This window comes from Diceros bicornis, chromosome 29 (genome assembly GCF_020826845.1).
Source record: "Diceros bicornis minor isolate mBicDic1 chromosome 29, mDicBic1.mat.cur, whole genome shotgun sequence".
Taxonomy (NCBI): Eukaryota; Metazoa; Chordata; class Mammalia; order Perissodactyla; family Rhinocerotidae; genus Diceros; species Diceros bicornis.
In genome coordinates, this window is record NC_080768.1 from 34,898,311 (window position 1) to 34,924,245 (window position 25,935).

The following is a 25,935-nucleotide window of genomic DNA, read 5'->3' on the forward strand; positions in this document are numbered from 1 at the left end:
AACAGCTTTAGAGGACATGTGATTATTAGAGCTGATGTGGAAAAGTCAGGCTGGCCATTCTTAACATTATGGACTAGTCTTTAATTTTAAGTCTTATTTCAGAGGAAATACAGACCCAGAATCATCAGTGAAAATCATCATGATTTTTTGACAAAAAATACACAAGAGAAATAGAAAAATAAAAATATGAACAATCCACCTTGGTGCTATGCAAGAAAACTGCTTTAGGATGCAAGAGAAGAAAGATATGGTTCAAGCTAAGCAAACAGAGGGCTCAAAATAATTTCAGTTCATGTCAAGGTCAATACTGAGGACTGAAAACAAAGTAAGCAATAATTGAATTAATCTAATTTTATAAAGGCGCCAGCAGGAAAATAAGGCATTTTGGTAGTCTGACTTTATTGCATTATGGCGTTAGTCCTATGCCCATCTTTGTTTTGGAGGTAGATGGTATCAACAGTAAGATGACATACTGTGACTTCAATGGAACACAAACAGACAAAAAAGCCAATACCCTCTCTAACCTACTTCTCCATAGGTTCTGATCAACTTGCTTAGTTATACTTTCTTTTAGTCATTGGTTGCCACTTTAGATGTCTGACAAAGAGCAAAGACACATTAAGCAGGCAACATAAAGAATGAAAAAAAAAGCCCATTTCAAATATACCTAGTATATTAGGTAGGAATTAATTTTTTTTTAAAGACTCTGAACCTGGCCCCCGATCATCATGGGAATGTAGACAGGAAAGGCCTTCACCTTCCAGGTAATTTATTTTACCCTCTGAGAAAATAACTCCCCAAATAATACCTTATTCTTAATCCACTTTTTTCTTTATTACAAGTAGGCTATGTAAAGCTAAACACAAGATTTTCCTCCAGAGATTAAATTAACTGGGAGAATATAAATATACAGTCAGCTTTTGGTTCTCTGTGGGTAAATTACCCATAAGCAATTCTTCAGTTCATCTGGGCTGCCTTTCAATATCCAGTATTTGGGGTATCCTCCCCAGCTGCCCACCAGTGTCTCCTAAGAGAAGGGCAACTAGTTGTCACAACATCTTAACAAAAATATTTCAGAAACAAAATGACAGAATGTATCATAAAATTAAATTAAGTAGCAGTATCTTGGTTTCCCTCTATTTAACAACCTATCTTGTTATTTAGTTGAAAGTTAGTAACAAATTACATTATGACTATTCTATTCTAACATGAATGGTAGTTCTACATCAGACAAAAGAAAAAGAACCCTTAGATAGTCTTCTATACTAAGAAAAATCCTAGTCTTTCCATTTTAATAACCCATAGATATATGGAATGTCTGAAAATTTATTCAAGGAGAAGAGTAAGTAAAAATTTGTAATAATGGAATTATTTTAAGCCCTTTTTAATAATTTTGCAGCCATATGAAGATACAGTCACAACCACCAAGGTAGAATTTACCAAAAGCAACAGATGGTGCTTGACAGGCATATATTTCCCCCCTTCATTTAAAGAGAAAAAAATAGGAAATGCAAAAATAAAAGCAAGAGATAAACTATTTTGATTATTACCTTTCTCACATTTCTTTTTGGAAGCTGACGAAGAAGGAATCATAGGTAATTTCATCAACTCTGCACGATTTGATTCATTCAGTAGGTAGTGGGACTTATAGGCATATGAACTGAACATGGGGTCTGAATGGTCCTGAACTATCAGCCCTATACGAAACAAACAGAAAGAGATGAGCTGCAATGAAACTACCCATGATTCCATGAGGAAAAAAATAAACCCACACCTATTATGTAGCTGTGCTTAAAGTTGGGGGAGAAAAGAGAATAAGAAGAAAAAGAAAGATCTGACAGAAAAGACTTTCTATAGTTATTAAAGGGAGTTTCAGCTACTCAATGCCTCATCCCTACACAGAAACCTATATACCTAGAAGAAAACTCCAGATTAATTTGAAGACATAAACTGCATTTGATATCATACTGAAAACCCCCTGTGGAAAACAAAGCTACATTCCTTAATATTCAGAAGTACTATGATGCCAATCCAAAGAACAAAATGACATATCACTTAATTGCTAGAAATCAGAATTATGTACATAATGTGGTAGAGACCCTGATCCACCTTCAAAGTATCAAGTAGCTCTTAAAGGCAGAACTGAGTCTCTCCTCTTCTCTATCCATATCTTGAGACATACTCAAAGAAATTCTAGCTTTCTCTGCCAGATAATGAAGCTTTTCTCTATAAATATGATAACATGATTTTAAAGGAGCCATAATTTGTTGAACTTGACTGAGGTAATGCAACCCATTTAAATTTTTTCCCTGCCGTGATATAAAGTGATTACCAATTTAAGGGTTTATAAAAATAGTCCTTTTTTTTTTTTTCTGTGAGGGAGATCAGCCCTGAGCTAACATCTATTGCCAATCCTCCTCCTTTTTTTCCCCAAAGCCCCCCAGTAGATAGTTGTACGTCATAGTTGCACATCCTTCTAGTTGCTGTATGTGGGACACCGCCTCAGCATGGCCGGAGAAGCGGTGCGTCTGTGCGCGCCCGGGATCTGAACCCGGGCCACCAGTAGCGGAGCGCGCGCACTTAACCGCGAAGCCACCGGGCCGGCCCCAAAAAACAGTCCTTTTGATCTACCAATACAGCCCTTGTATTTAGAGGAAAACAGACGACCTGCTCTAATCTCCTGGTGACACCACTTCTCCTCTCCCTCCCATCCCCTTCCCCTAGTTAAGTTCATAATATAGCTGCAGGCCACTCCTAAACAGAGGGAACTGTGAGACCAGGGAAAACATCTCTATTTGGTTACTGGCCAGTTTATAATGATCTAGGACTTTCCAACACAAATCATGACAGCAGTTTCATAGAGATCATTTTTAGAAGAGGGAAGAGTTCTGCTTTTAAAGGGGTTACCATTTACTTTTTTCTGTGGATGTTATCTTCATTTGGTGCTACCCTACACTGAGACAGATTCAAGAAATATCTCTGACCCAGATGACAGAATGAACTTGAAATTGCTAACTGGTAATAACATAAGAATCTCTGAATAAAAGTTATATAATGTCGGTGAATTTCATACATTTAACAAAGAAAAGTGGTGTAGTTTAAAAAAAAAGGGCTTTGAAATAGGAAAGATCAGGTACAAATGCTGGTCCCTCCATTTAACAACTTGTGTGACCTTCAGGTAAATTATTTAATCTGAGCCTCAGTGTTCTTATCCATATAAAATGGGGAAATAACTTCTCAGGGCAATGGTGGCAATTCATTCAGATGGTGTCTAGTAGAGTTTGATTTACGGATGCAAAAGTAATTCCTATTATTAAAATGAAACGAAAACCCTAATCTAATTTCTCCATTTTCAGTTACCATTACAAAGAAAGGCAAAGAAGGTTAAGTAACTTTTACTACCCCTCCACCCCTCCCCCCCAGATGAGAGGAAATACTAAAGAATATATACTACTCTGAAATACGACATTTCCTGTGGCAGCATGGAGGCCAGGGGAGGAGTAATGCGTTTCTAAACCTTGAAAGAGTTCTAAAAATATTACTAGATATTTCAGTCCTTAAGAATTAGCTCAATGATTTTCAACAATCAATAACCAAGAACTAAGAGAAAAATCCTCTATGGGGAGGAAAAAACTCTGTACGAGGCAAGGAACAAAAATACAAGCTAGGTTTTCTAATTCCAAAACAGAAATGATTAAAGTACCCCTTTTTATGTGTGGATTTATTTATTTTTTTTAATAATTTTATTTTTCCCCCAAAGCCCCAGTAGGTAGTTGTATGTCATAGTTGCACATCCTTCCAGTTGCTGTATGTGGGACGCAGCTCAGCATGGCCGGAGAAGCGGTACGTTGGTGCGCGCCCGGGATCCGAACCCGGGCTGCCAGCAGCGGAGCACGCGCGCTTAACCGCTAAGCCACAGGGCTGGCACTATGTGTGGATTTATTATAGTTAGGTCTTTTTAAAAAAGGAGACCTCTATAAATACTGATAAAAGAACATACATTATTTACTTCTGAAAAACTTTTGATTTAAGCCTTCCCAAATCCCAACATATAATCTATTTAGAATAAGTTTCTGTTTACTGCACAAAGTTTCACAGTTAAAATATTTGGGAACTAAATAATCTTGCTTAAATAGGCATTTAAATATAGCAAATCTTTCAGAATAACTGCCAAGTTGATAAGATGCAAATACAGATCCTTTTGTTAAAACACAGGTTTTCCTGTCACTTCTATTATCTTAAGCTTTTTTTTATTTTTTGTGAGAAAGATCAGCCCTGAGCTAACATCTGATGCCAATCCTCCTCTTTTTTGCCCAGGAAGATTGGCCCTGGGCTAACATCCGTGCCCATCTTCCTCTACTTTATATGGGACGCCACAGCATGGCTTGACAAGTGATGCATCGGTGCGCGCCCAGGATCTGAACCTGTGAACCCTGGGCCGCGAAAGTGGAGTGCATGCACTTAACTGCTACGCCACTGGGCCGGCCCTATCTTAGGTTTTTTAATCAAGGCATATAAATTAAACTTAAAATGGCTCGAGTTTCTATAAAACCAGGTTCCTTGACAATGGGCCATTTTCTACCTATCTTAAATGGAAAATATCTGTTTTAAAGGTCTCCCAATTATTGAATGAAACAGAGCAAAAGAAAATATTGGTTACTAGACTGATGGTACTTGATTCACAATGTACTCCAAAGTAAGCCAGCATAATACTTGGAATTTAAAATGTTGGCTTAGTTCCACACACACACACACACACATACCCCAGTAAAAGTAAATGCCTAGAATGATAGAATAAAACACACAGTGATAAAGACTTTGTTATCTCTGACACTCATCTGTTTAAAAGTCTCTAAAGCTAGCCATCCAACTGATAATTCAACATGTCCATCCTATCATTACTTTCTTAGGGATGGGGAGATGGAAAAGGCACTAGTGGTGACTCTGTACTTCTTTTGACTATTTGAATCCTTGCTGTCACCTGTTACAATGTGGCATCAAACAGTTCAGACCTACTCCACGTCCCAGCCAGGTTCAGAGTAGGATACAGTTGTAACTGCTCTGGTGAAGAAAGACACAATGCTTCCCTCTAATGGCAGACACCTCCACTTGCTTACACAACTCTGGCAAACTGAAGGCAGTATATACCATGGACTCAGCTGACTGCTACAAAAAGGACTAACATTTATTTAATCTTTTACTGCCTACCTACTCTGGTTGTTTTTTAAAAAATGAGAGATAAAAAAGCAAAACAAGGGGCTGGCCTGGTGGCGTAGTGGTTAAGTTTGCGCACTCCGCTTCAGCGGCCCCGGGTTTGCGGGTTCAGATCCCGGGTGTGGGCCTACGCACCACTCATCAGACCATGCTGTGGCGGCGTCCCACATACAAAATAGAGGAAGATGGGCATGGACGTTAGCTTAGGGCCAATCTTCCTGAGCGAAAAGAGGAAGATTGGCAATGGATGTTAGTTCACAGCCAATCTCCCTCACCAAAAAAAAAAAAGCAAAACAACTCAAAATCTATTATACTGCCTAAATTCTATAAAAAAAAAATACTTTATAGTACTTTCACCAAATTAAAAGAACTGTCTCCTAAAGCAAAAAGCAAAACAAAACCAAAAACCTCATCTTCAGTATAGTCTAAATATAATCTAACAGGCCTGATATGCCTGAGTCCTTTCAAATATTTCACACTCAGGGAATTTTAGGAAACGTAGCACTTACATTAAAAAAAAAAAAATGCATTTGGGGATAATAGTTGGTTTTTAAAATACCTACTAAATACTAAAAATTGTTTTTATTATAATACAGCTGAGATACTCTATAAAGCTGGATACTCTCTATCATATTCAACTAAAGAAGTTCTATTTTATATTTATCATGAACTCAAGTTCACTGACCCCCTCAGGGACACAATATTGTTTTCAGTTGTTCAGTCTCTTGGCACACTTAAATATCAACAGCTGGCAAGTAAGAAAGCCTGCATTGCTGGCTCCTAACTACCGCCACCACATATGTTGCCTTGGCTGTATCCCATCAGGCCTTCCTCAATGCCAGACCAAAACAGGATAAACTACAACATAAACAATTAAAAAATAAATGTGCTAGTCTTGCCTTCCAAGTAAAATCTCAATCAGTCGAAAGCTCAGGATTAAAGAATATGTCATGGGAAGAGTCTGCTTCGAATAGAAGAATTGTTTGTAGAAGGGAATAGATTAATCTTCTGATGCTCCAAATAGAACTTATCTATAATTCTATGTTATTAAAAAAATGCAGATTCTAGTTTAATTTATGGAAGAATTAATATTCTAACAATTTGAATGTCTAATGTTATAAAAGGGACTAGTTACTGGAAGCGTTAATCTCTCTTGGGGATATTAATGAAACTCTATTTTAATGGGGAAATATGCCAATGAACTTAGAAAGAAAGAGAAAAGATTGACACTCACCTCTTGCACAAACGAAACAAAAGCCTACATTTACAGCAGAGGAAGAACTACTGCTCCGTTTGGAATGATTACTACAGACGAGAACGTAGGAGGACACAGATACACTTCCAGCAGCAATGCAAGCATCTCCAGTGTGATAGGCTACTGGACATCTCAGACACCTCATCATGCGACCTGTTGAAGACAAGTCAAAAAGGAATCTATCTAAGAAGGCATCAGCTGGATACAAAATGAGATTTTTGGAGTTGGGCTCTTTTGGGGTCCCAAGTTATGCTGGTTACAGTAACATAAAAATATTTCTCTTCACTAGTTTGGTTCTGTCATTCCTGTGCTAGATGGCCCCCACATGCAGCACCCACCTAGAGACCACTCAAAACAATCTGTCTGCCCCAGTGCTGGAGAGACAGTGATCTCCAACAGGGCACCTGCTTCAGGGATTTTCCAGGGTAATTTTGAACCTATGGAATTCTCTTCTCATGGTCTGAATGAGAACCTAATTTCTACTTACCGTGCCCTCTACTGTGACGGAGCTGTTATCTCTACAGAAAGACAGACTGAAGAATGCCCGATGTTCTTTAAAATAATGTGCTTGTTATTTGCTACTGAACTTAAAAAAATCTTTGTCCCCTCTTTTAGCTCTGTTTTACCTTTACTTGCTTTGTGGATATCTTTCTCCATAGAGCAGGCAGAGCAGCAGTGCTGGGGACAGCGGAATCCTTTTGATTCAAAGATGGCAGTAGGGAATTTGCGGACACAGGCTTCATGGTAAAATTTCCCACAAGCACCAACAGAGCAACGCTTTACATCTGTACCAGACACCTTACATGAAAAACATGGGTGCTGCCCTGGAAAATGGGTAAGGAATACAGATTAAATAAAATCTGATTAAAGCATATGCCTTTTAAATAGAAGCAGCTGCTGACATCAAAGAGACTCTACTATTATGTGTAAGTTTTTAACATACAAAAAAGGCATTGAAAATAAATGGTTAAATTGAAATATTATTTAATAAGTTTTGCTAGAATAATTGATTTGCTACAATAATTGATAATCAATTTGGAGATATAGCACTAAAAACAATTCAGATCTCCACTTCTCGCTCTATACTAAAAGTAATTCCAAAGAAAACCCAGAACAGAATTTTTCAATACCTGGGAGCTGAGAATGGCAAAGTCTTCCCAACACAGAATAAATAAAAGAAATTTCCAAAGAAAAGACAGATTCCATAGTTAATCACTTACAATTTCCATATGTAAAACAGACACACAAAGAAAACACATAATCCTAATAAAAAATGCAGAAAATTACACGTGGATGTCTTATTCAAATTGTAGAATATCAAGCACAAAGAGAAAATATTAAAATTACCCAAAGAAAAGACAATTACCTTCAAAGAAGCAACAGTAAGACTGAGAGCTGACTGGAAGAGAAAAATGGAAGCCAGAAAACAATGGAATGCGATCTTCAAAGGGCTGAAAGAAAATTGTTACCAAGCCAGAATTCTACACCCAGTGAAAGCACTCTTGAAGAAGGAGGTGAAACCAACATACACTGGGAGGAATAACAAAACCAAAACTTGGTGCTTTGAAAAAGATTAATAAAACTGATATCCCTGTCAAAAGTGACTAATAAAAAAAGGGAGAAAAAGTGGCAATACTAACAATATCAGAAATGGAAAATGGTACATCAATACAAATCCTACAAATGTTAAAAAGATAATAAAAGGATATCACTACATTTGTGCTAATAAATTTGAAAATGTAGATGGACAGATTCCTAGAAAAACAGAGCTTACCAACACTGGCACAAAAAGAAACAGAAAATATGAACAGTTCTATAAACTATTAAATAAATTGAAACTAAAATTAAAAACCTTCCAACAAAAAAGAACTTTAAGCCCAGATGGCTCCACTGGTCAATCTGCCAAACAGTCAAACAAAGAAATAATGCCAATTAGAATAGAAGAGAATAGAAAAAAAAGAAGGAACAAGTAAAAGACAAACAGATGTGGAAAAATATATGCAACAAAGATGACAAAGGATTATGTTTTGTTATGTAAAGAGTTCACATATGGAGAAAATACATGCAACATATATAAGCAAAGATAACTAAACAAGACTTATAAAGAGCTATAAATCAATACAGAAACAAAACAGCGCAATATAAAAGTGGGCAAAGGGTATGAACAGGTAATTTACAGAAAGCAGAAAGACAGCCAATGAACATGTGAAAAAATGCTCAACTTCACTTGTAATCAGATAAATGCTAATTAAAACCACAAGTAACATTTAAAAAATTCATCAAATATGAAAAAACTTAAGGAGTTTGATAATAGCAGCTGTTGATCAGGGGTAGGGAAACAGGTACTCTCATATACTGCTGACAGGAGTTTACGTTGGAAGGAACCACCTTAGAAGGCACAGGGCAGTATCCACTGAAATAAAGGAACATTCACTTCCTGTGGCCTAGAAATTCTACTCCTGCTACCTACAATAGGGAAGACTTGTACATGAAAAAGGATGCTGACTGAAGCATTGTTTGTAACTGCAAACCACTGAAAGTAACTCAAACATCCTTCAATAGGGGAATAGTTAAATAAACTATGATATATGCACACTATGGAACACTATGCAGCAATTAAACAGAATGCATCTGTACTGACATAAGAAGAGCTCCACGACAAACTCAGGGAAAAAGCAAGCTGCAGAACAATGTATATTTTTATTACAACACACACAAAAATGTTACACACATACACACACACAGAAAACGGTTTACAAGGCTACGCACCAAACTGCTAACAATGGTTGCCTCTGGTGAGGGCTAGAGTTAAGTAGCGGCCTAGGACTGAGAGTGATGATCAAGGGGGACTGCAGCTTGAGCTATAATTATAATATTTTCATAACACTGTATTTATGTATTACTTGTGTGATTAGATATAAATTTAAAACACTAACAAATTATAAGAACACCTTTAACACTGCAGTACACAAATGGACAAGACACGTGAACAGACCATTCACAAGAGAGTCAATAAAGATACAGAAAAAAATGTTCAGTTGTAAACAAAGAACTGCAAATTATAACATTTTTGTTATTGGTTTGGTTATTCTTTGAAGGTAATTGTCTTTTCTGTGGGTAATTTTAATATTTTCTTTGTGTCCTCGACTTTCTACAGTTTGAATAAGATGTCTAGCTGTAATTTTCTGCGTTTTTTATTAGGATTATGAGTTTTCATTTTGTGTCTGTTTTACATATGGAAATTGTAAGTGATTAGTTTTTGGCATTTTGGATATCATCTTTTGGGAAGTGTTCAAGTCTTTTGCCCATTTTTCTTATAATGCTATAAAAAAATCTGAAGAAAAAATACAAGAGATAGTTTTTTGTTTTGATTTTTGTTTTTTACAGAAAATTAGATTTGGTTTTGGAAGTACCTAATCTTTAAAATTGGCTGAATTATAAAAATTCTTTAAAATTAGTACTTACAACTATGATGTTCAAAAAAAATTTTTTTTCAAACTGGCTGTTATAGAAATAAAATAAAGTAAAGCAAGGTTTTTTGTTGTCCTGTTGCATATATGTAATTTCAAATTATATTTTAACATATATGTAGATATGAAAGCTGTATTGTTTTTAAAATAACTTTTAGAAATTTAAAAAATTAAAAGAAAATTATTTTAAAGGTTAAGAGGTTTTACTTTACAGCTTTGCCTAATGATAAACTGCTTTATGGAAAAATGCAATAGGCTTTCACTTGCATAATGATCAAAATAAGTCTAATATAAATGAAAATTGTTTTAACTAGCGATACTGTTATACTAAGAGAGAGAGGAACTATCAAACCCCTTTAAGACTTAGGTGCAGAGCTCTGGCATGTGAATGCTTCCAGTGCCCTCCCTTCTCATTAGGACATGGCCTTCATTTAGAGTAAGGAAGCAATAAGTAAAATTGCCTGTTAGACATTTTATTCAAAAGGGCAAATGAAAATGCTTTCTTTCCAGAAAGCACATTTGTTTTAAACAATAGAAAGTGGTAGTATAAGAACTTACTAGGCATGTATCCTGTAATACTTTTTACACGTAAAGTGTTTATCTTTTGATAAACAAAAGAAAACTTTCTAAATGACCTTAAACAATGGTTTGAAGAATCTAAGTTTTCATTCCTAATATGTTGCAAGTGTACCAAATTGGTATCAAACTAATTTTCATGTGATAATAAATCAAAAGCAACTTAAAAAACAATTAAAAGGTCACTGTTTTTTAAATTGTGGTTAAAAACACAAAATTTACCAATTTAACCAATTTTAAGTGTACAGTTCAGTGACATTAAGTACATTCACATTATTTTGCAACTATCACCACTATACATCTCCAGAGTTTTTTCATCATCCCATACTGAAACTCTGTACCCACTGAACAATAACTCCCCATTCCTCTCTCCCCTCGCACCTGAATCCCTGGTAACAACTGTTCTACTTTCTGTCTCTATGAATTTGGCCACTCTAGGAAACTCATATAAGTGGAATCATACAGTATTTGTCCATTGTAACTAGCTTATTTCACTCAGCATAATGTCTTCAAGGTTCATTTCATCCACGTTGTAGCACGTATCAGAATTTCATTTCTTTTTAAAGCAGAAGACTATTCCATTTTATGTACATACCACATTTTATTTATCCATTTATCCAGTGATGGACATTTGGGTTGTTTCCACCTTTTAGCTATTGTGAATAACGCTGCAATGAACATGAGTATACAAATATCTGTTTGAGTCCCTGCTTTCAATTCTTTTGGATATATACCCAGAAGAGGAATTGCTGGATCACACAGTAATTCTATGTTTAATTTTTTGAGGAACTGTCATATTGTTTTCCACAGTGGCTGTACCATTTTACATTCCCACCAACAGTGCACAAATGTTCCAATTTCTCCACATCCTGGCCAACACTTGTTTTCTGTTTTTTTGATAATAGCCATCCTAATGGATGTGAAGTGGCATCTCATTGTGCTTTTGATTTGCATTTCCCTGATCACTAATGATGTTGAACATCTTTTCATGTGCTTATTGGCCATTTGTATATCTTCTTTGGAGAAATGTCTATTCAAGTCCTTTGCCCAATTTTGAATTGGGTTGTTTGGTTGTTGAGCTGTAGGAGTTCTTTATATATTCCAGAAATTAATCCCTTCTCAAATTTGCAAATATTTTCTCCTATTTTGTGGGTCGTTTCTTTGCTCTGATGATAGTCTCATTTGGTGTACAAAGTTTTTAATTTTGATAAAGTCCAATTTGTTTATTTTTTCTTTTGTTGCCTGTGCCTCTTATGTTATGGTCTTTGATCCACTTAGAATTAATTTTTGTATACGGCATTAGGTAAGGATCCGACTTCATTCTTTTGCATGTGGATATCCAGTTTTCCCAACACCATTTGTTGAAAAGACTGTCTTTTCCCCATTGAATAGCCTTTGCACCCTTGTCAAAAATCATCTGACCATATACGTGAATGTTTATTTCTGGGCTCCCTATTCCATTGGTCTATACATCTGTCTTTATGCCAGTACCACACTGTTTTAATTACTGTAGTTTTGTAGTAAATTTGAAATCAGGAAGTGTGAATCCTCCAACTTTGTTCTACTTAACTGTTTTTAAAGCAAATTTCCCTCTTAAATTTCCTAATAGATGTATACCAAATTAGATTATATCTAACCTTTGTTGGGAGAATTCTGTTGGTTTCTAGAGTTAGAAGAAAAGCTCCAAGAATGTGTTAATACTGAGATACATGCAGAATCTTAATGTGATGAATAAAATGATATTTTACATAGGGAAAGATATAAGTTATATGTTTAAGCAGCTTCTATAGCTTAATTTTGGCGTGTGTTTGTATGTGAGAGAAGGAGTATGTGTGTGTTAAGATATATGATATATGACCTCCATCCTACTTAGTCAAGGTGGTAGAAGGCAATGGTAAACAGCAAGGACTCTGGCATCAAGTTGCCTCCTGGATTTAAATCCCAGTTTCAAATGCTGCCTTTGTGACTTTGGGCAAGGTACTAAACTATAACTCTCTAATCCTCAGTTTCACCCACTGTAAAATGGAAATCGTAACAGAATCTATCTCATCATGCTATGAGGACCAAATGAGACAACAGAACAAAATCTTAGTACCAACGGCACCTGGCATATAGTAAGTGTAAAAAAAAATTACCATTCTAATGGAATTTAGAACATATAAAGGATTTTGGGAGGCATACAGTCAAATAAAAAAGGATAAAATACTTATGAGAATCCAAATAAAGGGGAAAAAGGAGTGTGAAAATAACAAAGTGTCAAGGGTAAGATCAGTGTATCCTAAATACTTGATATCCAATTGGCTCACAGTTCCTCAGCAAAAACAAAACAAAACAAAACCCCCAAAATACACAAACATGGCTCATAGAAGCACAACCATGCCATCTCCAGTTGACTTTTCACTTGCCTTGATACAGATTACACAACTCTACTTCCTGCTTTCCATGACTTTAACTAGACTCATGGCCACACAGAGAACATAAACTTGCATACTTCTTTCTCCATAAATTATTTTGATAGGTGACAGGCTACATGGAAAGATTAGAAATAAATAGTGAATCCAAAATCTCCATGTTTTAAAAACAATTTCCAGTAGCTCCATCTTTCCACTAAAAATACAATCACACTATGGTTATAGTTTGTGATCGACACTTATTCCAGTCTCTTAAAGACAAGGGACTTTAAAGCAATTTATTGAGCACAAAAATCTCAAACTCATCTGAAAATTAATTCACTCTACATACTTTGTATAGCTCTTCACATAACACACAAATACATCTCAATAATTTGATAGATTTTATGGTAAAGGCACTGGTAGGAGGAAATTTGACAATAATATTGCTGAGTACTCTTTTGATCTTAGGAAGCCCAATCACTGAATGGTTTTAATTTGTTGAAATACCTATGGGAGAAGAGGATAAGAGCTACATAAAAGTGGTAAGAGAATTAGATGTCATGGGAGATGCTGGCATTGCACATTCCTCCCCATCCATCTTTTCATATCTATTGAAATCAGTAAGCTCACCAGTTTTACATTCCATGCAGATGAACTTTCCATTAGGGAGTGATGTCAATCCCAGGCACTCCAGGTGAAAGTGTGTGCAGCACTCTCCCTCACAAGGAACCAGAGAGTCACCAGAGCTTTCACAGATCTGTAATATGGCAAAAAGCAGTGGTTCTCAAACTTTAGCAGGCATCAGAACCACCTGGAGGGCCTGTTAAGACACAGATTACTGGGTCCCTCTTCCACAGTTTCTGATTCAGTAGGTCTAGGGTGAGGCTCAAGAATCTGCATTTCCAACAATTATTCTGACGACACTGATGCTGCTGGTCCTTGGCCCTCACTTTGAAACCCACTGAACTATAGGGCCAGCCCCGTGGCTTAGCAGTTAAGTACACGCGCTCTGCTGCTGGCGGCCCGGGTTCGGATCCCGGGCGTGCACTGACGCACCGCTTCTCTGGCCATGCTGAGGCCGCGTCCCACATACAGCAACTAGAAGGATGTGTAGCTATGACATACAACTATCTACTGGGGCTTTGGGGGAAAATAAATAAATAAATAAAATTATGAAACCCACAGAACTATATAACTATTTCCAGGCCCAATACGGTATAAAGTTTAAAAGTCATACTTGATCTTTTATGATTCCTTCTTTGAAATCTGCATACTTTAACTTTTCTTCACAGGGCAAAGCAGTATTTTTCAAAAAGAGTAAATATACATTAAAAAAGTTAATACCAACTTAAATTAAAAAAAAAATTTTTGAAATCAGTCATCTGCCATTTACTTCCAATTAATAAAAGAGTGTAACAGTAAAGATTGGCACTTGCATGTGAATAATAAGTATTCCAACTCAGAAAGGGAAGAAAAGAGCCAGAAATGGCTTTTAGATTTGTAGCTTTAAAGTAATATTATAATTTAGAAAGACACTACCCTCTCCAACAGGAAGTAAGTATATTATTGGCAGAATATGACAGCAACTGTTTCAAGCTATAGGATAGGTCACTTGCCTACCTGACACACAGTGTCCTTCTTACTCATTCCAATGCCTCTTCTTGACAAACTCGAATCCATGGACTGCACATCAGATACGTCTGCCTCTGCAGTAGCTGAAGGGCTATCTACTTGCTTTCCAAAGCCTACCTACATGGAAAACATAGCACAGTTTTAAGAAAAACAAAATAAATTTTTTCAAAGTTAGGTGCTATGAAAATCCTAGTAAGACATGCTCAAATAAACCTTGGTATAAACAATTTTTTTTTCTTTCTTTCTAAAACCCCTGGATACCAAACGTCTGGTGTTTTGAGAGAAACTGTAGTTAAAATTAAAAAACAACCTATGCTTCTGTTATATAAGAGACTAGCAAAATTAAGGCACTCATAAGTTACAAAATAACCAAAATGATTCGTTTACTATGAATATTTAAAAAATTCTCCCCCAAATAAGTCAGTCAAAGGATTATGTTACTTGGTTTTACAAAGCAAAAGAGAGCACTGTGCCCAGACCCTTGAACATGTTTTATTTACCTGCAGATCACTGAGTCCTCTAGAATCGGAGTCAGAGGTGTCTCTGTATGCTGAACTAGTCATTTCTACATCAGTTGAGGCGCGACTCCTTTTCTTTAGAGGTTTACAGGAATCTGAAATCTCGCTGGCACCTTAATACAACACACTGAAATTAATCCTAAAATAGTGCTCAAGGTTTGTTTTAATTTTTTTGTGGGAGAATATTTTCTTTCCCCAAACTCATCTGTAGTGTGAAAAAAGCACAGCTATCTTTGTAAGGCTGAGGTCATGAGTCAAAACTTCATAAGCTTCTTATGACCTTCCTGATAGTGAGTGATTTCATTTACAACCGCTCTATTAAAACATTTAATTCAGTGCTCCTGCTCTAAAGCTATTTTCAGTCAACAGAGCCCAAGTTCCAACCTAAAAACCAATTCTATCAAAACTGTAGGATAGCTGATTGAGTTGGAGCAATCCAAAGAACCATTCAATTTGGAGGGGGAAGACATAAAACCCAACACACTATGTCGCTTACAAATATGGTCGCAGAGACATCTCCATCTTGTTTTTATTAGGGATGTGACAAATCTTTGATTTGTATTCGATTCGTACACGGATAGTGCCATTTTCCCCCGAATTTTGCAATTCAATTGATTATTGCCCCCCAAATAAATTTTGGATGTTCATAATTGTTCATCTGAGACTTCCTTGGTGAAGTGGCATTTATTGTGATCATTAACAAGTGCTGCAGCACATCTACATATGTCATGCCATTTAGGAGGCACATTGCTGAGGGTTGTAAACAGACAATCAATGTTCAAATGCAGCCAAATCACGAAGAGCTGGATGAGAGGCCTCTATGTGGAATTTGTGCGGGAAGGAATAAATATGGAAAAAAAAAAAAAGGCAGAGAATAGTGTGGAATTTTTTTTTAAAACTGTGTGTAATACAAATCCAGCCAAAACAATAGTGCAAAAAGTTACAAAGCAACAATCTCTTGGGCTAATGCAGTATAGGCTATACAGAAACAGCCACGATGAAATGTGCAGATCAGGCACGGTGAATACCAAGGAACCAAGGAGACGGTTAATATTTCAACCCACAGTTTGTGTTTTGGATTTTTCCCCCAAAATTTCCATACAACAAACAGACATCTAGATCAGCCCAGCAAGCTATGGTGGAAGTGTGCAGTCCAGAAGAGACCATGGAGAAACAAGTCTCCTGAGGCCATGAAGATCCGCAAGAGGCTGAGTGAGAGCACTTGACATATACCATGTTCTGTGGTGGAGGATGTGGGCCTCTTTAGAATGCTCAGATTACTGGAACCTCGTTATCACATCCCATTCTACAAGGTTTTCACTGAATGCTTCCTTACATCTATAAATGAGGGTGCCTGCCCATGTTAACGCTGATTAAAAAACACAAGTACACAAATCTATCTCCTTCATTGCTGGTGTATGGACCCAGGACACCACCACAAAATATTTCCTTGGCCTAAAAGATCACTGGATTAACAAGGAGTTTTAACAGAGGAACAGGAGTGCTGTACTGAGAGGCTTTCGAAGGGAAACACAGGTACCGCCATTTCCGATGAGTTTCTGAAAATGCTAGAAAAATGACAGACTGCCAAAGACAGCTGCCATGCTGTTCTCCATGATAACGGCACTAATATTAAAAAAAATAAGAGCTTTTAATGATTGTAATGTATACAGTTTGGGCTGTTTGGCAAAACCCTGCAGATGTGCATTAATGATGCTTTATTTAAAAACAAAAAACAAAAAAACAGTCCATGTTGAAATTGATCAGTGTAAGTTAAAACGGTGGTTTTTAGGCTGGACCCATGATTTAAGCTGTACCCATCCAGCTCAGACCAAAAAAAAATCATTTGAATGTTAAAGCAATTGTTCAGAGTCTTGAAGAAGAAACCAGGCAGGAATATGCCAATAATGATTGGCAAAATCAAAATTGAAAACAAAGAAACTGTTTATCGAGCCGCCGACAAAGAAATCTTGCATGGAGACTACAAGTCTGGAGTTTCTGGGATGAAATTGTACAGGAATCTCAGTCCACAGTTTCCTCAATCGCTGCGGAGACGGAGCTGTCACTGAATCTGACAGAGCCCTGCACTCCCCGGTCCGCCGACCCTGTGGAATGGTGGAAACACAACGCAATCAGGCCTCCTAATCTCGCAGCGATCGCGATGTCTTTTCTTGGAGCTCCGCCAAGCAGTGTTCCCTCCGAGAGGCTGTTCAGTTCTGCTGAGGATCTCCACGGAGACCATCGCTGCAGACTTCTCCCCGAGAATGCAGAGAGGCTGGTGTTTTTTTTTTTAAATAATGCAATTTGCCCAGAGTAAACTACGGGTATTAAATACAGTCTGAACGATCTCATCAAAAACGCACGAATCATGCTATGGAGTTTGTACTGTAGTCAAATTGCACACGGAAAATACAGATATAAGTTTAAGGTTTCTTAAACTTTGTGCATATCTCAAATAGATTTGCATAAGGTCATCTAATAATGGCCATAAATATGCTATGAATCATTTTAATTTACAAAAAGATTTTACAGCACTGTAAAAATAAACGTGGCAAGATTTTTTTTTCAATCAGGTTGTCTTGTCTGATTTGTCATAGTCCATGTTTGACAAACATTAATAGCTACTATTCGGTATTCAGTCGAATACCAAAAAAAGTGGATTCGTCACATCCCTAGTTTATAAACCAGTGAAACCCCAGAATCTTATGGAGAAAAGTTGGAAACAGTATCAAGTCTACGTGGTGTTCTCCAATTTACCAAAACAAATAAGACTTTTCACATGGAGGTACAGAATAAGATCAACTCTAAAAGTCATACACACACACGCGCACACACACACACAAACACTGGGGAATACTTCAATTTCACACAGATTATTGACTGAAGAGCAACAACAATGATTTACAGAGACAAACAAAAATACATGAAGTACAAATAATTCTTTAAAATTGGTTTTAATCAAGGAAATGCAAAGTAACATTATAATAACTCACCTTTCTGTAATCCAGTCTTCACTGTAGCCTGAGGAACTGTTTCAACCTGTTTGGACAAAAAAATACAGCATTAACAGGGATTTTTTTTCACTTTTAATTAACAGAGGGAAAAAAATAATACTTCCATCAATCTAAGTAATGATGAGTGATTAATGTATCTGAAATCTGAGCTCAGTCCCATCTTCTGGGTAAAGTTCTCTGTCTCAAGGTAAGGGAGGGTTTAAATCCTAGCTGCCTGTGCTGAATACCAAGTGACAACACACAGCCACATGCTTGCTAGCAAAGACTTTTCCCACCATTCCCTTGGTATATGAAGAGAACAAGATACTTTCCTCAGTGTCTGGGAGGCAGGAGAGGGTTTGTTTCTGCAACCAGCCCCAATGTTGCTATAAACCCCTCCCGCCCCAAAGACGTTAGGATAAATTTTTACTTACTATGATACTCAGGTTAATGTAACTCACGCCACTTTAAGACCCTTCCGCGCCTGCACTCACAGCTAAGTTGCTGGGAATCAGGACCCTCTCTGTAGAGAGTGCTACAGGGCTCCATACAGCTGGAAGCTCAATACTTTTGCTGCTAGTACAAACTTAAGAAAATAAGTTTGTGATATTGCAAAAGCACTTTCTTGAGTGTCTTATGAACAGTGTCTTGATCCTACATTAGGAGAGCGAGATCAGAAGTTATTCTGCCAATGTATATGTAAAACACGTGGTAATTTGAGGATTGAACCATTGGAATTAAAGAAAGGATGCTGTTTGGAGGAGTTCCTGTTTGAGCTACGAATTGAATTGTATGTTTCTTTAAGATGTGGTGAAATATGCATGTTGAAACACATTTTGTAAATATTTAAGGATTGTTCTAAGCTTTTTAAAAAAAATTTTATTTTTTTTTACAACAGGTAAAAAAACATACAACAGAAGTGCTTTTATAAGATACAATTAAGTAATACAAATATAAAATCTTCTAAACAATCACTGGTATTGTTCTACTACTAACTATAACACAGTGGCATTAACAATTTGTCCCATTTTTTTGTACTCATTCTGCTTATTAATTTTAAACTGACTAGTCACAGACTGAATTTGGGAACCAGCTGGCAAAATCACAACTCCATTTTGGTACTGAATACTGTAGATCTGCAAGAGCTTAGAAAGATTTTTTGGAATATAATTTCCTATGTATGAAAGTAAATTATGATAAATGAATGACAAATTAGTATAGTATTTAAATTTTAGTTAAATATTTTTGGGAAAATTGTTTTACATGATTGATGATACCACAGAGCACCCACAAAGTCACCTTTTAAGTTTGGGAGTTTAAAATTATGAAGGAAATAATTTAAATAGAAGAGTTCACACTCTTCCATATTAAATGGTTTAAAAATATAAAGCTTACTGGAACTTATACTATTCAGAATTCTTTTTGTTTAATAGCAACTGTCTGGGCTGTAAAAATGGATACTCTTTCACTTTAAAAAATTAAGAAAAATTCTGATTGTGAGTTGAATTTAAATGAGTAATGGTTTCTAAAAATTATTTTGAGAAGGTAATATATATATTACTACATTGATTACACTGGTTTAATACCCTTCAGTCAAAATGCCTCTCCTCTTATTTTTTAGCTAAAGAGCACTTATCTGATAACCCAATAACAGGTGAGTGCCATTCCACTGGGAAAATAACATTCCAAAAAATCTGTGATACCAACAGAAAAACCAGATCATCTATGATTATCTGTTTCTTAAATATAACTCTTATAAATTAATTTGATTTGTTTAAAAAATAAAAACAATATATACCAGCAGCTTAAACCAAAAATCAAAATTAAAAAAAAAAAAGGAACTTATTGATGGTTCCAAATAAAAATCATGAAAACATGAAATCATTTTGCTCATAACAGAAATTTCAAAATAAATGTGAGGAATTCTTTAAGAGTCTTGCACCACTGGCTTCCCATCTCCTGAAGCCTGTTTTCTGTGAAAATGCTTGAAGCAGAATCACAGGGATGGTTGTATTAGAACTGGGCACTGGAATTCACCAGGACAGAAGCATAAGATAGTCCAGAAAGGAAACCCAGTGTGGGGAAAGTTTCTCTTTCTTTTAAGATACCAATATAAGCCACAACATTTACAAATACAATGTTTTAACTCTTTACATGTAGGAAGCCAACCTGCTCCTTTTTGATCTTCTTCTTTGGCACAACCTCAGTGGATTTCTCTGATTCAGAACGAGTTCTAATTGATCTTCTCTGTTGCTTCTTTTCTACTGAGCCTAAGAGATGATTTAAACAAACAAACAAATAAAAATTCATTTAAGGATGCCTTGACATTTATGTAATTAAGTTTTGACCAAATTCCCTGCTTTTCTTATCCATTACTTTTGGTCTTTTAATTATAAATCATTAAAAAGCTATTAAATACTTGGGAGCACATAAAAAATTTTACAGATCAAATTGTAAAGGATGAAAGGTTGAGACTGGGATTCATAAAGGACTCTCATACAGATAAAGAAGGACTGGATTTTTAAAAATTATAAAGTCATACTAGAATAGCAGACACATAGTTTAGTTTTAAAAGCAGATAAATACACTTAGGTAACTACAATTGAAGGGATGAAGGGATTGAGGGGATGGATGAAAATGACTTTATTCTCAGTTCACATTACGAATTATTGGTTCAAAATTCAATCAGTACTACATATTTTGCATTTTAAAAAGTGAATTAAATTAATTCTATATGTAAAATACTTAACAGTGCTTGGTGTACTTACGTAAGTTTTGCTATTGTTATATTATTAACAACCAAAGGGAAAAAAGCAGGAAAGGCACATAAATGTGATCCAAACCGAATCATTGATTATCCAGGGACTTGTGATACTTTAGAAATAATTAGTCATGGAAAACTAGTTGAAACAAATTATCAAACTTTTTCATGTTAAATGGTAAAACAAGAAACCATTAAGATTTTTAAACAGTTGGGCCGGCCCTGTGGCTCAGCAGTTGGGTGCGCGCGCTCCGCTGCTGGCGGCCTGGGTTCGGATCCCAGGCGCGCACCGACGCACTGCTTCTCCGGCCATGCTGAGGCCGCGTCCCACATACAGCAACTAGAAGGATGTGCAGCTATGATGTACAACTATCTACTGGGGCTTTGGGGGAAAAAATAAATAAATAAAAAATTAAAAAAAAAAAATTTTCTTAAAATAAAATAAAAAAAAAACATTTTTAAACAGTAAAACTGTTTGAAAGTAAACCGAGGAAAACTCACATGGACTCCATTTTGGAAAGGATGAAACTTAGATTGAAGACCACAATGTGAAAGAATACTAAGTCAGGAATGATTTCATTCTGTGACCCTTAGAAGGAATGATATCTTCAATGCAGCTGTTCTCCATCTTTTTAGTGCTTGGACCACTTAAATGGTCCTTCTTAGATAATAATAACCTTTTGCTTGCCAGAGGAGAAAGCTGCTAAGACCTCCTATAAAATCAGGCAGAAGCTACTTCAATAAAGCAGTCCATATCACCGGTATATCTTCTGGTTTCATTGTTCTTGTTTATGTGTAAATGGCTTCCTCACCTTAGTTCAAAGCCAAAAAAAAAAGGATCCTAATATTTTTGTTTTTGGGAAGGAGTAGGTAGTTTGATAATAATATATTGGTTCTGAGCTGTGGTTAATCAATTTCTAGCAGAGAAGTCACAAACAAAGGTGTTGGCTTCTTCCTTTACTCTCACTCTTCTCCTTACACTGATGAAAGTGCTTACTAAGACAACAGGCATCCTACCCTCATAGACACTTGAGTATCCCAGAGATCCATTCTTTAGTATAATCAATATTCAACTACCCACCAGAGAAGAGGAAAATGAAAATAGAACTACTTAAAACAAACAAATATCTTTGAGGATGACAACATAATTGTTCCATCAAGTGCAGACGATATTTAATCTACTGTCCTAAAGAAGATAGGCAACATGACTTAAAATTATTCTGAAAGCTACCTGAAGAACACATAAATACATTTAAAACGACTAACAAGTATTATATTTATGTTCTAAGAGACAGGAGGTGAGCATCTCTGGATTTGGATAATAGCTTAGAAATCTAGTATAAATGCAAATACAATTCTTCAAATCACAGAAATCTAGCAGTGCCACACACTCTATGTATCCCCTAAATTTACTAGGAAAAGGCTCAAGAATTCTAAGTAGTTAACACCAACCAAGATGATGATGCAATTGGTTTCTGAAGGGAGATCAAGTCTCTTTTCTGACTTTTCAACTACTGAACTTATTTTCACAAGAAGCAAAATGGTTACTTAAAAAGACAAAATATGCTTATCAACCACAGCTGGTAACCAAATTTAAATCAAGGTCAAAGCTTTAGAGCACTTATCCCTAAATTAAGTTTCCAACATTAATTTACAACCTAATTATATGTGCCTATGTAAGGAAGTACCTGGGCTTTTCCCAGATATAAAGAATTATAACCTTCCACTTTACCTTTCACTTAAAAAAAAAAAAGAAAAAGAAAATTCATAGAACTTAAATCTTACAATGAAAAGACTACATGAAAATAAAATGTTCAGTAGCTGAGGGGAAGGAAAAAACAAGCTCTTTTAAAAATAAATGTATAATATTTAAGATCAGTCTAATATTATATGAAGAATTTACTTTCTCCCTAGTTAGGAGAATGCAGATGTTTACATAAAGATCCTCCTAGTCTTAAGTGTCACACTTAAATTCAGACAAATTACCAACAGTTTGGTGTAAAGAAAGGTAACGAAACTGATATACCTAACTAGGGAGAGCTGAGGCCAAAAGATTCTTTTAACAGTCAAAGAAGGGAAGAAACATTTCAATTATGGCTAAGTAACGTAAAATCTTCCAAGTCCGTTTATTCATTCCTTCAACATTATGATTTCATTTTTTTATACAGTATTTTGAAATGATACAAGTTGCAAATCTGGTTCTGGACTTTGCAACTCCCTCCTTACTTTACTGGAGCTTCCTTTCCTACCTCAACTTTGCATAAAGGCATGCTGTTTAATATGCCCCATCCAATACACGCCCATTTCCTCTGCCACCACCTCTCCCTGTCTGCAGCCCTCATCACTTTTTTTCCTAAGAAAGCTAGCCCAAGTTCTTTCTTGAACAATGACTGTTTTTCTCTAGCTTTTATAATAATGAGAATCTTACTCAACATTTCCCTTAACGAAAATATTTACCCCTTAGTGCCACTCAATCACAGGTTTGCCTGAGTTACTACTGATTCAAGATTACTACCTCAGGTTGTAAGACTTTAATCCTTCTAGAAAATTATTTGATCACTTGTTCGATTTCAAAAAATTTTTAAAAGAACAAAGTGTAACAAACTCCCTTCTCTTAAACTAGGATTCCAAATGACCAAGCTAGCTGACATCTAACTCTTTTCTTGATGGCTATATGAACCAAACCCACCAGACACTCAGTGAAACTCTAAGGTCCTTAGTAAGTCAGTCTCTTAATAAAAATTACTTTGACTATTCCAAAGGCACAATCTTACTGAATATAGGCATTTCTCCTTTAAGCAAGAATAATATAGCTTGATTTTCTTTTTTTTTTTTTTTTTTGGTGAGAAAGATTGGCCCTGAGCTAGTACCTGTTGCCAATCTTCCTCTTTTTTGCTTGAGGAAGATTCGCCCTGAGCTAACACCTGTGCCCATCTTCCTCTAGTTTGTATGTGGGTCCCTGCCACAGCATGGCTTGATGGGTGGTGCAGGTTCGTGCCCAGGATCCAAAACCGAGAACCTGGGTCACTGAAGCTAGCACATGGAACTCAACCACTATGCCACTGGGCCAGCCCCTAGCTTGATTTTCAATTCATGGTATCTGTTAATCAGAGAACAGATTATAATAGGAGAGTTATGCCCTAGGCCCCTCAGCTACTAACATCTAACACACCTAAGAATAATGAAAAGAGCATGGGCACCCGCCAATTTGTTTCCAATAGGGGATAAAAGAGGAAATGGTAAGAATGTGTTAATAGTGCTGGAAAAGTAAAGCTGTTATTCTCAGGCAAACAGAGATAATCAAACGGTGCATTTACTCAGATATATATAGGTTTTATAACTATACTCTTAATCATAAAACCCTCCTATCATTTAAATTCCTGTAGAAAAAATAAGTAAATAAGTAAAAAAAAAAACCAGTAAATTCCTGTTACTATGAATAAGGCTTTCTAGCCTTGAAACCATTCTTTCCTATTGAAATAACTGCTTTTATAGTTTATTTAAATATATTTTGATTGTGATACCTAAAAGTTTCTTAGGTACATAGCTTCTATGTTACAGTAGAATAGAACTATGACCCCTCACAATGGCTCTATCTACTCCTCATACATACCCACCTGTAGAACCAGATGTCACTTCAGAAGATGACATATTCTGAGTTGCCTTTTCATTTCTCTGGTTTGGTGTAGAAATTATAAGTCTGTCTTGTCCTCTGACACTTATTTCCGTTTTGTTACCAATTCCCTTCAAAATAAATTAAAATAAATTAAAAAAACAGGTGATTACCAGGGAAATGGCATCATTGGCTTAGAAAGATAGCTTAAGATGATCATAATTTGGTTGAATTTTGTATGGTCTTTGCAGTTAATTTATTGTCTTAGCCATTATCAGAACAATTTTATTAAGTCATCAGGATGTATTCTAAAACATAAAATGAGACTACATGGGGGAAAAAAAACTTTGTCTAAGTCTAGATGATGAATATCTATCACCTATTATCATTGTGGAACAAATGTAAACAAATGAACCTGTACTACCTAGTTTTCTGTCAAAAACAAAATATTTTCTGGTCTGAATAGTCTCTCCCTTTACTCATATCACAGTAAGAGAACTCTAGTCCTTTCTATTTGGTCAAGTACTCTACTACACAGATAAAACTGTCAACGCATCTTGAAAGACAAGAATATCCTTAGATACAGAAATATGCCACTCATGGTGACCAAAATGTGCACCTAATAAGCAACTTTGAGCAGAGAGAAGGCAGGTACAATTACACTTCTGTCTCATTTTAAGTATTTTTAATGCAATGAAATAAAGGAGTGATTTATAAATATTTATGTATTTTTAAAGCTTTCCTTTTAAAAGATCAGTTTTATCTCAAATTTCATTTAAGTAGCACTCTTTGGAGGGGGAGTGACAAAGTTTGATTTGTGCATCCAAAAGCAGATAAAAACTAACTCCAAGAATAAAGCCAATTTGGATTTAAAAAAAAATGCAAAGTATTCATTTGCTGTTCAAAGCTATCAGCAGAACCAAGTGGGGACTGTAACTTAAGTTTTCCCAGTAGCTTAGCCTTACTGAAATCAGCTGAACCTACAGGCAAAAACAGGTTAAGAGAGGACCTTACACTTCTCTCTAGGAAAATTATCACTAATGAGGCATACCTATATTTAATTATTTTATGAGCATATGACAATGTTAGGAAATAAGCACAGAATTCTTTAAAAGTACACATTTATGGGGTGCCATTAAATCTAATTCACAGGCCCACGATTGTGGTATGGGCTGGGAGGGTAGTGAGGAGGTATAGGGAATAAATATTACAAAGGTTATGAAAGAGTTTTCAAATCTTAAAGCTAAAGTGTAAGTGCCCTAAATGGAGGCCCAGGGCTGGCTGATGGAGGCATTCAGTTTGAAGAGGCCATTTTCACCCTATTACCCAAGCTATCACCACAGTTAATTGTTGTAGAACAAACATAGTTCTGGTATTTTTCTAAAACGCATTAGCTATCCCAAGCCAACGTGAGTCTAACAAAATTGCTGGTGCGACCAAACAGATCAGCAGGTACAATCATTACAATGGTTAATTCAGATAACTGACAAAAATGATTTAGTAAGAAGCA

General features: G+C 36.0%; 1 protein-coding gene across 4 annotated transcripts in view; it reads right to left on the bottom strand.

The window, feature by feature from the left end:
- The window catches only part of NSD3 (nuclear receptor binding SET domain protein 3), a 100,591-nt gene that overhangs the window by 21,402 nt on the left and 53,254 nt on the right, over positions 1–25,935 (bottom strand). For 2 of the 4 annotated variants that reach the window (XM_058525233.1, XM_058525232.1), the window contains exons 7-15: positions 24,430–24,556; positions 20,221–20,321; positions 18,052–18,097; positions 15,041–15,171; positions 14,529–14,657; positions 13,539–13,665; positions 7,096–7,293; positions 6,449–6,622; positions 1,551–1,697 (exon numbers count right to left, since the gene is read on the bottom strand). In XM_058525233.1, the coding sequence (XP_058381216.1) occupies positions 1,551–1,697; positions 6,449–6,622; positions 7,096–7,293; positions 13,539–13,665; positions 14,529–14,657; positions 15,041–15,171; positions 18,052–18,097; positions 20,221–20,321; positions 24,430–24,556 (1,180 nt within the window). The other 2 variants (XM_058525234.1, XM_058525235.1) reach the window with 2 other exon arrangements.